At 39.9% G+C, this 17,292-nt stretch overlaps 1 protein-coding gene across 1 annotated transcript in view; it reads right to left on the bottom strand.

The window, feature by feature from the left end:
• Positions 1 to 17,292, bottom strand: part of IQGAP1 (IQ motif containing GTPase activating protein 1) — a 53,018-nt gene that overhangs the window by 35,349 nt on the left and 377 nt on the right. The window contains exons 2-6 of the mRNA XM_064721918.1: positions 15,598 to 15,697; positions 4,049 to 4,205; positions 3,598 to 3,675; positions 1,891 to 1,967; positions 438 to 505 (exon numbers count right to left, since the gene is read on the bottom strand). Coding sequence (XP_064577988.1) covers positions 438 to 505; positions 1,891 to 1,967; positions 3,598 to 3,675; positions 4,049 to 4,205; positions 15,598 to 15,697 — 480 coding nt within the window. The remainder of the gene's footprint in view (positions 1 to 437; positions 506 to 1,890; positions 1,968 to 3,597; positions 3,676 to 4,048; positions 4,206 to 15,597; positions 15,698 to 17,292) is intronic.

The following is a 17,292-nucleotide window of genomic DNA, read 5'->3' as shown; positions in this document are numbered from 1 at the left end:
ACAGGCAGTGTGTTTTCTTTTTCCCCACAAACAGGCTACACTGAGAGAAGCGAATGCAGTGCGTAAACACATGCGGTTGCTAAATATCATACAATTCTAAAAGACAGATGCTAAATATCATACAACTCTAAAAGATGGATGCAAGGCTTAAGCATCTTACCACAGAGACAAAAGCGTTCAGACATTGTTATTTGTGAAATAAATGTTTACAGTACAATAAATGAACCAATGACTGTCTAACTGCCTGTCTTGGAAGCTGGCAAATTAAGTTCTTTTTCTTAAATTACTGAAACTCCTCACAGCCATTAATTTATGATTTTATTTACATTAAGAATATCACAGCAACAATCCTTTAATTGACTTAAACAAGCGTTCAATAACTGATCTAGAAGGATATGAGATGAAGGCAGCATACGTAAGTGCTGGGGTTTTTTTACCTGTAAAGTCTACCTTGCCATACAAATCCTGAATCTGAGGGGCAAGACCCAGTTTAAAAAGGTACAGGCTAGAAAATAAAAGAAGCAAATAATTAGAACTAGGCATTTTTCCTTGTGGTTCTAGCAATGATACAGTTTTAGGAGATACAGATTCAAGGAGAGGTAAGCCAATATAATAGCTCATAATCACCAAGACAGTGAGCTGACTCTTCTCTTCCCCCCTTAGTGGAATGTAACTATGCCCACCACTATGAAGTCTTCAAAGAATAACAGAATGGTTGAGGCTAGAAGGGCACTCTCAAGTTTGTCTTGTTGAAGCTCCCTTTTCAAACCAGGTCACATAGGATCAAGTTCCCCAGGATCATTTCAGACGGCTTTTGAGGATCAAAAGAGTGGAGACTTCACATTTCAGAGCAACCTGTGCCACTCTTCGGTCAATCTCACAGATAAATGAAGCAGAATTTCACAGATAAATTTGCTGATGTTAAGAGGGACTCTCCTGTGGTTCAGACTATGCCATTTGCCTCTTATCACATCATGGGTCATCACTGAGAAGAGCCTGGCTTCTCCTTTGCATCCTCCCTTCAGATAGCTGCACACATTGTTGAGATTCCCATGGCACTATATGTTATATAAGCTGAATAGTCCCAACTGTCTCAGCCTGTCCTGATAGGAGAGATCCTCTAGTCCATTAAGCATCTTAGTGACCTTTCCTTAAACTCTCTCCAGCTGGTTTGTGTCTCTCTAATGCTGGAGAGCCCAGAACTGGACACAGGACTGCAGGTGTGGCATCTCTAATAGTGAAGTATTCACTAGGCTGATTTGGCTCACTAAAATAGGGTTAATGTATTCACTTGCGGCCTGATGAGAAATGGAATCGCTACAAAGGAGGGATGATCCCATACAGCTGCAGAAACATGGGTCTGGGAAAGAAAACCAACTCCTACTTTCTGCCTGTCATGCTAGCTCAACACAGATCACAGAATCACAGAAAGGCGTGGCTTGGAAGGGATCTTAAAGATCATCTACTTTCAACTCATCCCCCTGCCACAGGGAGGGACACCTTCCACTATCCCAGGCTGTTAAAGTCCAACCTGGACTTGAACACTTCCAGGGATGGGACAGCCAAAGCTTCTCTGAGTAATCTGTGCCAGTGCCTTACTATCTTCTTGGTTAAACGATGCCTAGCTCTGCCTCAGACAGCAGAGAGGGTGGGAACCAGAATGAAAAGGTAGTAATATCAACATACTTGACTGGCTTTTTTCCTTTAGAATCTGATTTGGCCCCTGCCATAGGCAAAATATTGGCTTAATTGATCTTTGCTGACCTGATGAGATTGTTCTGCTAGAAGACTTGCCGTCATCCAGCCTTCAGTTCAGCTGTCTGTCCTGTCACGTTTCAGCTTTGCAGAAAGATTTCAGAAGCAATCAAATTTCTGTCTAGTATTCCTTACCTGAGTGCATGAATACAATAGATACAGCGTGGCATGTTCTTGCGATCATAGATATCTGTTGTTTCTGGGTAGAATATCTAGAGATAAAACAAAGGTAGCTGTCTGAATTATATTCAATCTATATAGCCAAATCACATCAGCTCAATTCTTCCACATTACACTAGAGAAACAGCTCATGGAACACAACTCTTCAAGCTTCTCTGCCCTGGACCGATGTTTCTCCTAATGAAGTGTCAATGCTTCCTTTTGTTTCCAATGCACAAATCAGAGCTGTCCTTTTCCTGCCTAGTTCTACATATGTGAATGGGCAGAACCTTTCTTTTGTGCGTACACCAAGATACTGACTGGGTCATGAGGTATTAGCAAGAACCTCAGTGAAAGTCAAAGGATGAAAAAAGACTTACAGGAGAAGAGAGAAAACACAATTTTGTTTGGATTAAATGTGGTTGAGAAACAAGAGGAGAGACAGTTTCAAAGGGAAACTGGAAACCCAGACCAGCACAGAGGTGCTCTGCATACTATATTTTCAGTTAGCTGGACCCAAAAGCTTTCAAACACAAAGCCTTCCAAGTTTAACAAATGGCATTTCAACTATTTCAGAAGTCCTGATTTATTGTAACATAATAAAGTATGTTATTTTCCAGATATTTGAAGGTTCCTGGCTGTTGCCTATGAGAACAAAATAGCACTGCTCTTTCTGTAAAGGCAAGAGCAACTGAATGACCCTTAATTCCACAGCATCAGTTCGCTGGCTGTTCTGCATGGTAAAATACTTAAAGCACCAGTATCTCATGTAAATGTACTGAACCCCAACTTAGTTTCCTCAACATCTTCTCACACATTTACTTCCACCCAAAGCCTAATGCATCTGAAAAATCTTACCTCATACCTGGCACTTGATGCCTCTCCGTCTAAATCCCTCATTTCTTTTCACCTAACCACCCTAACAGCATATTCCAGTATTTTCTAATACCAAATGTGTTTCTGTAAGATCATCATAGATCCCAGGAAAGCTCAACTAGTAAATCACAAGTTATTTAAAAATCTTTGCCAAAACAAAAGTGTTCAATTTGCAAGTACATATGCAAAGAAAACATGCATCAACTTAAACTACACAATGCCAGTTTTGATGAGACTATGCATAACATGGCCACAAATAAACTTGACTATCAGCCCAATGCTACCACAGTTCCATGCACTGTCAGGCAACTGTGTTTATTAGCTCTGAAAAGTTTATCTGGCCATTTCTCTAGTCAAGTCAATCATTTATACTTGATTAAGCCATATCAGGAACATTTTCAACTTGACGTGAAAATTTAACAGGAAAGACTAAAGAAACAGAGAACATAGTATTTTCTGTTGTGCTGCTACGTTTAGCATTGACTTCTAAAAAAACTTTCACAATCAAACTGTCGCTGCTCAAAACAAGGCAAGAACGACATATTGCAGATATTATGCAAGATAAGTAATATCAGGGATATGGTACACAGGGATAAATTATTTTGCTCCTAGTCATTCTCACACATGTAGCAGAATAAAATCTTTCAGCAAGTTCTAGGAGAGAGTTTCTATAGGGACACAAATCTAGAAATTTAAGAATTAACTAATGTAAGTGTACTGATTCTTTTTGTAACAGTAAATGTTTCCACAGAATGCAAAGCTTTTCTGAGATTATTTATTTATTCGTATGTACAAGACAGAAGTTACCTTGGGGAGGCCAATCTCAGACATGGCATTCAGCCATTGGATCACATTATCTGTGTGTCGGAAGTGGAGACCAGTTGCCTGAAATAAAAACAGGCAGAAACAAGAGGGAGGGCACTTAGAAACAAAATATCACAGCTTTCAAGAATAGCAATGAGTTTCATTAACACAGATAGTGAAAACAGCATTTTTGCAGGAAAGAAGTCCGAACTCTTCTACAAACACTCATATTGACCATTTACAAGAAATTATTTTACCTAAGTACAAGCTTAGATATAAAGGTAAGAGTCCACCCACCCCCTAATTTAACCATTGTTCTAGAATGAAGGCAGAGTTTCTCAGGTAAGACTAATATAAATTAACTTTACGCTTATTTTCTCACAGTATTTCCATGCGTACATATTCCCATTTTAGATGTCTACCTAAAGAAGTATCCATGGTCAACAGTACTCACTTTATACCTAGTCTGTTCCCTGTCATAGATTTTCTTCACAGAAACCACTTTAGGGGAGAAAAAGTTTCCAAGTTTTGCCAGGTAGACTCCATTTCTCAATCCTTCTTCCAGCTCTGTTGTGGCAGGAAGCTCCTCATTCAAACAAGCCTCCATCCATCTGAAAGTGCAAAAACAACAAAATTTGTCATATCAATACATTTCTAATTTGTGAACAAAATCCCATGCCAAACAAGTCTCATGCTGCTGCTGCTCTCATACTCAAGCACACCATTCACTTAGCACTAGGGGTTGAAAACAGATATAACACTAACACAGAGTGGCATCATTAAAATGCTAGTCAGTAATACTTCAGAGAAAATATTAAGGAGAAGAGTTCAGAGTTAATCAGCCAGAGTTTCAAAAGTAATTAAGACACCATCTCATCTTCATGTTTCTGCTTCAGCCCACGACCTAGGTTGCACTGGTGTACAGATAGTGTGGCCAGCCAGTCCTTTTAACTAACTTAACTTAAATCTTCCCCTTGTACCGGTTTCTCACAAGCATTTCTTTACTCTCATTAAGTATTTGCTAGTTATTTCAGGACTTTGTGTCACTTACTCAAGCTCTTTTAAATCTCACAGAGAGGTCCTACAATGTTCACAGAATCACAGAACGGTTTGAGTCAGAAAGGACCTCAAGGCCTTTTTCATTCCAACCCTCTGCTATAAGCAGGGACACCTTCCACTAGACAAAGTTGCTCAGACCATCCAAGACTGGTCCTGAACACTTACAGGGATAGGGCAAGCCACAATTTCCTGGGCAAACTGCTTCAGGTGCCTCAACATCCATACAGTAAAGATTTTTTCCCCTTATATCAAATCTAAACCTACCCTCTTTCAGTTCAACGATGAGGTTCTTAAGTCTATCTTCCTATATGTCTTCTCCCATCCTACTATTACGTTTCAAGAACAGGGGAAAAAACATGGAACAGGCATTCTTCTCCTCATAACTCATTTTCCCTTATATTGCTACCTTTCATCTCATCAAATGGTATCACAGATCTCATGACAAAAATAAAGACTACAGCAAAACATTTTGAAAAAAATCACTGTTCTCAAAATAAAGGTGCATCTTGATATTTTTTCTGTACAAGCTACTGGAGGCTATAACCTGCAAGCTCAGCTACAATTTCACCTGAAGATGACCGGCTACCTGACCACTCTAGTCTCTAAAAAAGGGACCTGCACAACCACAGGCCATTTTCTAAAGTGTCTTACTCAGACCATGCCTCACTTGCAGCTGAACTCTAAAGCTCTTACAGGACTTGGACCAAATAAGATCACAGAAAGGCGATTTTCAAGACAACAGGGGTCCAAAAGAGCAACAGTCCGTAATACAAAACAGAGCTGACAGTATAACGTAAACAAAGTTAATAATTTGGCTTACAGGGATTATAAACCCACGCTACTGGCACTGATCTGAAACACAAGCAAGTAGTTGATCCTGCTGCAACCCAATGCACTTTAAATCCCAAATGAGACACCACTGCACTGTGGACTGCAGTCTGAGCCCAGGAAAAAGGTGGGGCTTGCAACCTAAAGCAGGACCTGGAAAGTAGTGTTTACCAGGAAGAAAAGGTTTCTGGAAACACCTGGAAAATATCTATACATAAAATACAGAAAGAAACTCAGTTCTTCTTAAAACTACTGTTTTTCCAGGTTTTGCCGCTTTCCTCTCAAAACTTAGTTGCTCTTGAATATTAAGTTCTAGAAAGATGCACATACTAACTGAATATGTGATAAACATGACATAAGTTTAAAAATTCTGGACTATTATCAAAAAGATACTGTCACTTGCATGCCACAGACCATTAGAACCAAAGATTCCTGAGAGGACACAGAGCTACTCAGATGCTGATAGAGTCCAAATCATAGCAACAGTTTTCACAACACCTTCCCAACTACCTTACCTGGAAAACAAAAAAAAAGACCAAAAAACATCCACTTTCTTCACACTAGAAGACCTAAAGTAAGTAGAAGGGACATGTGACCAAACAATTTAATTAGTACCTTGTGGAAGGGCACAGAGGCAGTGAGTTTTGTCTGTCTCCATAACGAAAGATAAATGGCCCATAATTAGAACATAAGCTATCTCAATGTACTCATACCTGTTTCAACAGGTTCTTAGGTGGGTGTTATTATAACTACAAAACCAGAGCAATTTACATACAGTAATGTTCCTGCTTGGTGTAGCATTCCTTAACCATTTGCTAAGCCAGAGGACAAAGCTATGTTTTCAGAAAATATCATTCAGTACCTTTTATATTTAAAAGCTTACATACTTGTATTAAAATTAACACCTGTCATCCTTAAAAGGCAGAAATACATGTGGAATTTCCAGATGAACGATACAAATACATTTCTCAATGAGCAGGGAACCCACGTGATGGGCAACAACCTCTACTCCTTTTTGACATCAGGCATTAGAACAATATGCCATCAATAAGCTTTTTGCAGAAACTTTCAATTATTTTCTGCTACTTCTGCTACTTGTTTCCACTATGCTCCCTCCCTCTCACCAGTACAGAAAACAATGTTTAACCCAGAATTGGTTTTTCAATCAAGTTTCATCACATGACTGCATAGACAGTACTGGACTTACAATTTTACTGAAGCTAGCTCTAATTAAAGTAGTAAGTGCACCTTTTCAATCAGTTAGTCATACTGTTACAAAATCCCCCTCCTAGAAAAAGATTCTTGAATACCTACATGCAGCTACTACCATGAACTGCAATTTAGAGCCAGGCTCTCCTGACAACACATGACAACAAAAAGGTAACATCAGGTATTGTTGGGCAGTCAGTCTCTCAAGTAACATTGTCTTCAAGCTTTCAAAGGAAACTCTGCTTCATTACCAAGGACTGGAAAAAAACAACATCATCATCTCAACTAGCAACTTTTTTATTCTCCCACAATCTGGCGTTATTGAGAGTTATGACAAATTTACACAAATGTGTCCTTATGTTTGAAAAGTATCGTAGGTGTAATTCAACCAGATCTGGAGTTTAGACACAGCAAAAACTTAACACTGATCATGTGGCATACCTTTTGCTCTTTCATTTGTGAAAATGTTGAGTCCGGCTAAACCTGAGACAATTTAAATAGTGTGGAAAATAAATAAAAAGCCACTCTTTTCCTCTCGGACTGATTATAGACAAGCCTGAGGAAGTATAACTAGCAAACCATCTCTCTGGAAACTGTTGCAAATTGAATAAACAAAAATACTAGAGTAGAAAATTTTAAAAATGGAAAAAGCCTCTAAAGAAGGCTGCTCATTTCATGACAGGACTACCATGCAGTATGTTCCAGCGCAAAAAGAAAACAGAGCAAGACATACAAAATACAGAAGGCATCAATAGCTGAAAAAAGTGATTTTATCCACCAATGAGGAAAGCTCACTTCTTGGTCATCATTAAGTAACAATAATTTCCAAGTAAAACTAATTATTTGAAGGGGCCAGAAATATAAATAACATTTTCTAACCTTCATTTCTCCTACCATTCCAAAACACAGACCTAGCCAGGGACATTTTTCAACTCTGAGATGACTCAGTGGCTCACCACACCATCTAAGTCTGCACCTGGTAGTCAGTTCCACTGTGCAGGCCTCAAGAGTGACATTATATCACTTCCAGCAAATAAGAACTCTAAGAATATAAAGTATGTAACCTTGACACATCATGCTGAAGAATAACTGGTACGATCTGTATCAGTACCAACACTGTTGGTTGAAGCTCAGTTCCACATCACATTCTGCTTACTGAATACCTCACCAGTTGCATTAGCAGGAAAGCTGCAAACAGAACCTCCATGTAAACTTCTGAGTCACTAGCTTGAGAGCACTGGCCACAGAGCTCCTGATCACAGGTCAGAATCATGTGAGTCTTCTCTTGGTAAGCATGTCAGTGCCACAGCAGCGCTTCTTTGCTTCCAGAGTTCCCCTACCAACCGCGTTTCGGAAGGTCGTTGTCTTCTTCTTTAAGAGGCGTATGCTCCATTTCCCCTGAATGAGGAAACGGAGGGAGACTGGAGGGGCACAGAGCTCAACTCTCTTTCCAGGGCCATATATGACTGTTAGTCTCCGATCTTCATAACACTGTCTGTATACCATACCAATGTATTTTAATTAGGAAAACAAGCCTACCTAAGCTTGTGCTTTACCAACAGAGTCAGACTGCCTTAAACGTCTCCTTCTCACAACCACGAAATAGGCAGGCTATTTGCCCAAAATCACATTCTTCAAAGACATTTTCAACACGTGATTTCCATGCACGTGCTCAGACTGTGAGTACAAATTCTTGAAATGAGGTCATTTTTGTGCACTTTTGAAGTGCCTGGAGCATCAATAAAATCAATACTGGAAACCTTTATGGTATAACTCTGCCAAATATCACAGTGCTAATGCAAAAGTTCCTAAAGTTGTCTAGTCAGGGCTAAAAAAAAAAAAAAGCATAAAACATATAACAATAGTTTTGCTCACAAGAAAATAAATGAAAAAATTGTTCTTGATCTGCCAAAGTTGGTATGAAAACCTTCAGCAGTAAAGACCCAAACATATTCACATACTTCAGTTTTTGGTAGTTACTTAGCTAGATTCACAATTTCAGGACAGCTACATTTTGAGCAAGAAGGACCTGTAACATGATCAACCTGTTTCTGTGTTGAAAACTACATTTATTTATGTGGAAAGTAGTTTGTTTCACAGGATTTCTGACATACAGTAAATAATATAAACCTCCTTAAGTAATAGTTTGTGATAGCATCTTATTCTTCATGTGGCTGCTGTAACAGGAGAATTTGGCAAAAATCTTAAGAGTGGCAGAAAACACACAAGAGGACAGAGCTCTGACAAATGGAGTTTCAGTGATCACAGTACAACCATCAGTCAGAAGCTGGAAATGAGACAGTGAATAATGCTAGCCTGCCATTTAATTCCTATTACAAAAATGACAAATTATGTCACACAATGACTTACAGCATACTAAGCATTCCATTCAGAACAACAAAACCTCAATAAAGAAAAACTGTCTCCCTTTCCCTAACTCCCCAATGGATTTGCTCACCCTCAGGGTCCATATTTGTATAATACATCAATTTTTTTTGTCCACCTTGTCTAGCACCCAGCACTGACACCATTTAAAGCACTATCATCTTTTGCCTCAGAACTGATCCTACAGAAACAAGGCTCACAAAAGAAGACTAAGGGACACCAGCATGTTTCAGACAGCAGGTGTCCTATCTAAAGGAAGGTACCAACAATACTTATTTAGAATTCCCTCTTCAAAGATCATAATCACATCCCAGGGAAGGGTGGAGGGAAGAGAAGCACAGGAAGGCTTTCACAGTGGTGCAACGACCAACACCCTGGGAAACAAGATCATCATCAAGAGATACAATGTTCAAGATCAGTCTGTTAAAGACTTCCAAAGCATGTAAATCCAAAATCACACTTGTTAACTCAGAGGACTTTGCTCATATCAGTATGACACATTGTCAGGTACCTTTACAACCATTAAAATTACACCAGTAATTACTATAAAACTATCAGGATTGTAAATTGACTTATTCTATTGAGCAAGATGTGTTTACTAAAACACATTTCACTGCTGATTGGTCTATTTCTAACCCTCTCTTTCTCTACCAAAAGCATCATTCTTAATTTCACTTTCAACTCAAACAGCTTTGAAAAATCTAACAAGCCGAAATAGAAATTTAGAGTTTTGTTACTTGCCTTAGAAAAGAAAAAGCTCTTGCTCAAGCAGGAAAAGGATGTTCAAGCTATCCACCCAGGAGAGGGCCATTACACCTGGCCCAACAAGGATCAGGAGGTCCAGGAGCTGCTGCCCTGACATGGAGGGTAACCAGTCATCAAGTTCTTCTCACATCTTCTGCACACCTTCTCAGTTGGCAACCAGATGGAGAATTTACAGGTTACAGATAAGGATAAACCTTTCCATATCCTTTGACAGTAAACAGCGATGACTATCTCTGTCCAGTACCACCTCCATGATTCACCAGCATTTGTTCACTACGCTCTGCCTTCAAAGGGGGTCTAGCAAAACCAAATGCAAACATGCTGGGATCTGGATGACCAGCAACTAAACCAGGCATTGTTAAAGAAAATTCATTCCAACTGTTGCACATCGTGCCTTCACATCTAGATGCTTCTGTTTGTGATCGTTTAGCCCTTCTTCTAATGCAATTCCCCAGAAATGTGCCAAGGAAAAGATGCATGGCCGCTGTAGCACCACAGCAGAGGAAAAAGCAGTGAGAGCAAAAGGCAGCGCCTTTTTTTTTCTTCCCAACAGTATCTGCATTAACCACCCAAAAGAATGTACAAAACTATGGCTTAAAAACTTTTTCACTGCTTACTACTGCAACACCACAGATATGGCATTTTTTTGACTAACCATACTATTCATTTTATTGAAAGATGAGAGCAAGACATAATTGAGTAACATATGTCAGATTTTTCCCAGTGATTGATGTACTCTTCCTGGCAACATGCAGCTGAACCAAAGACAGTACTGATACTCTGTCATTAAAATCTTTCCCTCTACTACTCCCTATCCCCTTAAAAGTAAATATGAGGTTCCTCTTTGCTTCCTTGCAAACACTGCCATAAACCTGTTAAAATTCTCTTAGCTGCTCTTGCTGATGAGGATACTGCTGCTCTTGCCATGTCTGATCAAAAAAAGATTGATCATTTGTCCTGGAGAGCTTTCAGATGAGTACCAAGCCCACAGTCAAGAGGAACATAATTATCAAACACACAGAAATCTTCTTCAAGATAATTGCCTTGATCATTTAGCATTAGAAACTAAATAGGCCTAAATGCCTGGAAGCTACAACATCACTGAAGTTATGACTCCTCAAGACCAACTTGATTTCTTGTAAAGAAGGATTATTAAGAAGCAGTTCACAGTACTTAATAGCCAAGAACTGTTAGCAACATCTGTTTGCTTTGGTTATTTTGGGCTGCTTTCTCCTTACATTATACACAGTACTCCTTCAGAAAGCACCGTCCAAAAAGAAAAAACCTGGTCTCTGAACAAACAGCTGTTTCTTTCCTCCTGGCCTGCTGTTCATTACCATTTCCAGTGAGTCATAAAAGAAGTATCTGAAGTGAGGCAAAGATGGTGGTACTCCACCACTGTCCTTTCTGTACCTCTCTCCACCCGCTTCTCAGAAAAAATAGTCATGAATGTGCATTCCAAGTCATTTCCAGTCCAGACAGCCACTCCCTGCAACTGCATGAGGTCACACGAAACAGAACAGGATCTGTAGAGAAATACCTCAAGTCCAAACAGGACCCGATAAAAGCCCAAATAAAGCAGTAAGAGCTAAGTAGAAGTTACTTCAACTTATAACTAGTGATAATAAAATATTGTCTATGAATACTCCTGGATTACAATCTAACATGACACTTGCATTTTGTCTGAGAGAAGCAGAAAACAAACAAAAAAACCCACCACAAAACAACACATATGAAAAACCAGTTCAAACAACCAACCCAAAACCAGTATCTGACCCAATCTCCAAGTGGAAACATTGATGAAGGATATTATAGTAAAACACCCTGACTCTTAGAAAAGGACCACAAAAATCAGGTTTCAGACTGCTTCTGTTCAAGACAAATATACCCTTACCCTTCTGTGAGAATGAGCTGACAACAGAACAGAGTATATTTTTGCAGTTTTATCTGCACTGCCACAGCTTTTCTATTCAATTACTGTGATTTGGAGAGAGGGAAAAACAAAAAAAAAAAAAACAAAACCAAAACAAAACAAAAAGTAAAGCAATCCAAACAAACAAACAAGAGAACATGGAAAAGAAAATTTGAAGTATTAAACAGCACTTTTCAATAAAGCCATTTTTCTTCACATAGCACAGGAATCCCTCTATTCACAATCTTCATTTTAACTCCAAATTTCATTTCAGTCTTTCACAATCTTGAGCAACTTAGGGAAGCAGAGTGTAACTTTCTCCAACTAGCAAGAATTAATTCCTGTTTCACAAGACTGTTGCACATTATTAACTGAAAAAACTACTAAATAACAATAGAAAAACAGTGACAGTCAAAAAAGACCAATCAAACAACTCTAATAATGCTTCTGATGTATGCTCATTAGCAGACAGGTCTTGCAAACATCTATAAATTGCCATAAATAGAGTACAGAAGTGCCCAAAGTTACATTGCACATGGGCCATCACATCAAACAGATGAGACATTCAAACTTTTCTATATTTTTTACTTCAGTACAAAATTAGGTGCTAGCCAATTATTATCTTCCTGACTTCTAACATTTAAAAAAACCCACTTTGCTTCTAGATGCCATATCCGTTGCTCGGTTAAAGGGCTAGCAAGCCTCTAACAATGCTAATCAGCATGTTGTTAACCACATGATTTTACTTGTCTTTATGTTGTAGAAGAAAAAATAAATACAAACTACAGTGTTTGAATGCAATACTATACTGTAATAATATAACATGATTACAGGGAAGAGGAGAGGAGTCATCAACTGCCGCTCTTCAGCTGCCTCTCACCCTGCCTTGGCTACCATCACCTTTACAACATCCACCTTTCCAGCTTCTGAGTGCGACACAGAGTACAACAGCTACCTTCCTTGGCTCTTAGGTCCTCCTCTTCTCCTTAGAGATATCATTTTCAATCTGACATTCTCTCGCCATGAAGAAAGATTATTAGCCCTCTCACAGCTCAGAGGGACTGTAATCAATAGTACAAGAAAAAGCCACAGTATCTAATTCAGATGCTACGTCTCAGTTACACTACTGGCAAAGAACTCAAATATAGAAAATCTCAGATCAAGGGCATTAATTTCAAACACACTGATCTCTTATAGTTCTTGTTTCATTGCTTCTGCTAAATAAACTCCTTACCAACAAAGCAGCCAAAAGCCCTCTTCTAGACTGCACTAGTAGCAATAAACAAAACTCGAAGGGCAATTTACAAAATAGCCTCTCAGGAAGGAAGAAAAGTTCCTGGAAGTAGACAGTGAACTCAAGCCTTTTCTCTCCCTTGTATATCTTAATTATTAAACTCAGAAGTCTGCTCCCCTCCTGGAGCAGATTTAATCTTTAACTCTTACGTTAAGTGATATGGCCTTCTCTATAGGAATCAGGAACTCCCACTCACATATACATGAATAGCCTGTATGCCACTAAGCAAACATGAGTTATGGGTTGGATAAGGGTTGAGGCTCTCCAAGCAGACCTTCCACTTGAAAAATACGTGCTCCTACTGCCAAGGTGGATACAAGGAAGGCTGTACACCACCACTTGCATTTAGAGCAGCACAGCTGTTTCTTCATTCTTTACAAAACATACTGGCTACCACTAGGCATTATTTGAAACATCTCAATGCTCACCCTGAGCCAAGAGTGAACACTTCTTTTTTCTGACAACGTGTGGCAAAAATCAAATGCCCAGCTGCTCAATCTCATCAACATCAAGACAACACTCAGAAGCAGAGACAAGATCACTAAGAACTTCGGAGTCAAAGCTGATTTATTTAAAGAGTAAGTACCCACGATTAAGCAAGAGCTAGACGAAAATATTAAAGCTGTTACTGTAAAATGTATTTTTGCCTGAGGTGGTTTTTGGGTTTTTTGCAGACCTGAGCATGGAATTCAAGTGAGAATCAGCACCTCCTCTAGCATTTACTCCAAGGTTGAATGCAGGAAGAATCCACAAGTGAAGGATCTGGGGCTCCTTCAAGCTTGGACAATTACTACAGTGCAACTCATCTCTTCCTGTTTGCCCCGCATTTGCTGGTAGACTTTGGATTCAAAGGGAAGGAGTTATTTTGAAACACAGTCAGATCTTGCTTACTACTTCAAACTTCATTCAAGTCTGTACGGAAGGAAAATTGTCTACTAGTAACTAAGCAGTCTCTGCGAATTTACAACAGTGATAACTCTCATAAAGTGCCTAAAGGACTACAGCATAAACTGCGTGCTCCATGTCCCTTCAAAAATATACTATAAATTCTTGGTAAAATAAAAGTCCTGGAATTCAATCCTTTATATTCTGCCAGTAGAACTGAGTTTGAACTTGTACAAACTCAGTACTTCCTCCTCAGTAAAGTCACTACAGCTGAACATGCCTGCTGTGCTAACACAGATTTACACAAAATTCATCACACAGACAGGGAAAATAAGAATAAAAGTTATTTCAATATTTTAAACAAAAATCAGAAAAAATCTAATTCAGCAGGATTGAGTGAAGAGTAACACTCAGGAAAACACAACAGACCATATAAATAAAAGATGAGAAACAAATGTCAGCAGCACAACTTCAAGGTGACAACTCAGCAAAACTCTACTATACCATAACATCAAGAAAAAGCAGATACCGTGCAACAATGTATGATACTACTTAATCCGTTGGAGTATACAAAATAATCATTGCACTTTTTCTAAGTATGCCCGCTAAGGCCCTGTTGGAAAAGTTTTCTCTCTTTTGGCAGTGAACTTCCAGAAAGACACTGAGTACCCAGAAAGCAGTCCGAGCAACCCAGGGAAAAGTACTACAGATCTATTAAATATATGGATGCATGGAGAAATATGCAAGAATTGAGGTCTCAGTGTGCAAGGAATATACACTGTTACAATTTAAATTTGTAAAAGGTTTCAGGTAAGGGGAAGGGAATAACTGTTTTTCATGTGCGCTGCTAAGCCAGGAGGCAATAGTGCACCAGACATATACAAGTTAGACGACGGGACACGATGCCTTTGGCTTTAGAATTAAGAGTTAGACAGGGTTAAGGGATAAACGGCTTTTTATCTCGGTATCTAGTAAGGATTTTTATGGTGCAATAATTCACCAAGGTGGAATAGACCAAAATGTACACACGCAGTAGATCACATATACAATTTCACAGACTTTGTAAATTAGTATATTTAAAAATTCTGCTTCAATGAGAGGTTTAAATGAACAGTGTGACATTTTCTTATCTTCAAGTATTTTCCCCCAGATGGACTTAATTTTAGTTTACAGGACATATTTTAGAGGGAGTCTTGGTTTTTCAAGATACCATAAGGTTTTCTGGCCTCCAAGTGCAAGGCCTTCAGGATGTTTGGTCTTCTGGCTTAATAGAATACCAGGATTATGCTAAGACATTAGGCTTAAAGAATTACAAGTATGCATGTTAAGAGTATTGAGAATATATAAGTGATATATAAAAAGAAAAGGTAAAAAATCATCATAGCATCAGGAGAACCCATCCAGTGCTAGAATTAAGAGAACAAACAGCTACAGAGCCCTTGTCATGAAGTCTTTGAGAACCTTAGAAATACACATCAGAGGTCAGTTGGTTTTTTTGGAGAGGAAGGCAGTTTCTTTGATTTTTTTGATTGGTTGTTCTTTCTAGCAAAACTATATAGCCACTAAGAAACCGAGACAAGAGGTAAGATGCATCCAAATTATTCCCTGTACCAAAGGTCACATCTTCTTTTAGAGCACCAGCAGTTTCAAAATCAATTATTCTCACCTCTTTGCTTCCTCCAGATGACAAAGGTATTCATAGGCTACATTCTGGCGTCGCCTTTCATCCATTTCCTCCGCTGTTAACCTCTCATTATCCAAGACAGCTGAAAATAAACAAAACACAGCCCTCAGATAATTGAAGATTGAATGTAGTGGAACAGGCACATCAAAAATCAGATCCAACCTCTCCCACAGAAACTCATCACAGTTGTTTTTCTTTAATTCAGAAAAGTAAGGATCTAATGACTTGTTCTTTACGAGCAAGAGAAAACTCTCCATTTCCTTATCCTTGTCACATAATTTGCCAGATTCCTTCTTCCTGATTTCTCAAATTGACTGCATCCCTCTAACAATTTCTTAGAAACAATCCTTTATTTTCTTATTTTCTTCTAGTTTTGCCTTTGTCTTCCTCAAAAGCCCATCAGTGACCACTTGTCTCCTCACCTATCCTCCAATTTTGATAGCAAAAGATTAATGAAGGACACAAATACGTATTCACTCATATAATCCCTTCTATATCTTTATAGTCCACCTCTAAAACAAGGTGGAAATGCTACTCACACTCCCTATAAGGAAGGGAATCATTCAGATTCCCAACCTGCATGCCATTTTAAGACCATGCTGAAGATCTACATAGGGGTAATATGCCTTAATCTTCCAGATTCTGTGTGTTCAAAGCCTCAGTGAAAAAGTCTTCTCTTCCCATACTTACATCTCATGTCAAAAAAAGAAGAAAAACCTACAGATTTTAGGTTTTATGAACCAATTTGACAAAGAGGAAATATCTCATACTGTTATTAAGCAAAGGTTAGCTTATACCTAAAATAACTTCAACAACAATCTGCAGTGCACTTGTGAGACCCCAGCAGGAACACTGCATCCAGGTCTGGCGTCCTCAGCACAAAACCTGCCAGAGGGCAACAAAGATGCTATGGGGGCTGGAACCCCTTTCCCAAAACGGTAGGCTGAGATAGCAGGGGTTGCTCAGCGTGGAGAAGGCTCCAGGGATACTTCACTGTGGCCTTTCAGTACTTAAAAGGAGGCTTATAAAAGGAAGAGGGCGATACTGATGGGAGAAGGGGGAACAGTTTGAAACTAGAAGTGGAGAGATTTAGACCAGATGATAGGGAGAAATTCTTGAACCAAGAAAATAGTGAGGCATTGGCACGGGCTGCTCACAGCTGTGGCGACTCTATCCCTAGAAATGTTAAAAGACCAGGTCCGACTGACTGCCGCCTACAACATCGCCCCTGCACAGCACCACGTTTTCTTCCGCCGTTGATCATTTTTGACGCAGTATCGTAGCACAGGCGAGCCCGCGCGTCGTACGCCAAGATCCCCCCTCTCCACAGCAAACCCAGGACAAGGCAGTCGTGGGACAAGGCGAGTCCGACGGGAGCGGTGTTTCGCCGGGCAAATGGGGTGTGGTCGCCAGAATCGGCGGGAAGGCGGAAGGCAGGGCCGCCCCCGCCCCGCCCGCGGCGGACATCTTGGGCGCGGCGCAGGGCTCGCCCACGGCAGACGACGGCGGCACAGCCGCGGGACGCCCCGTCGCTGCTCATCCACTGCCTTCTCCCAGCACTCCTCGCAAGCACTCAGGAGGACCGTCGAGCTTCCGCGAGCTCCCGCGCGGCACAGCGCCCATCTCGCGGAAGGCGCAGCTCGCCGGGGCCCGCGAGGAGAGCCGGCGGGGCGCACC

Source organism: Zonotrichia leucophrys, chromosome 10 (assembly GCF_028769735.1).
Source record: "Zonotrichia leucophrys gambelii isolate GWCS_2022_RI chromosome 10, RI_Zleu_2.0, whole genome shotgun sequence".
Lineage (NCBI taxonomy): Eukaryota > Metazoa > Chordata > Aves > Passeriformes > Passerellidae > Zonotrichia > Zonotrichia leucophrys.
Note: the sequence above shows the minus strand (reverse complement) of the source record. Positions and strands in the feature narration are given on the sequence as shown.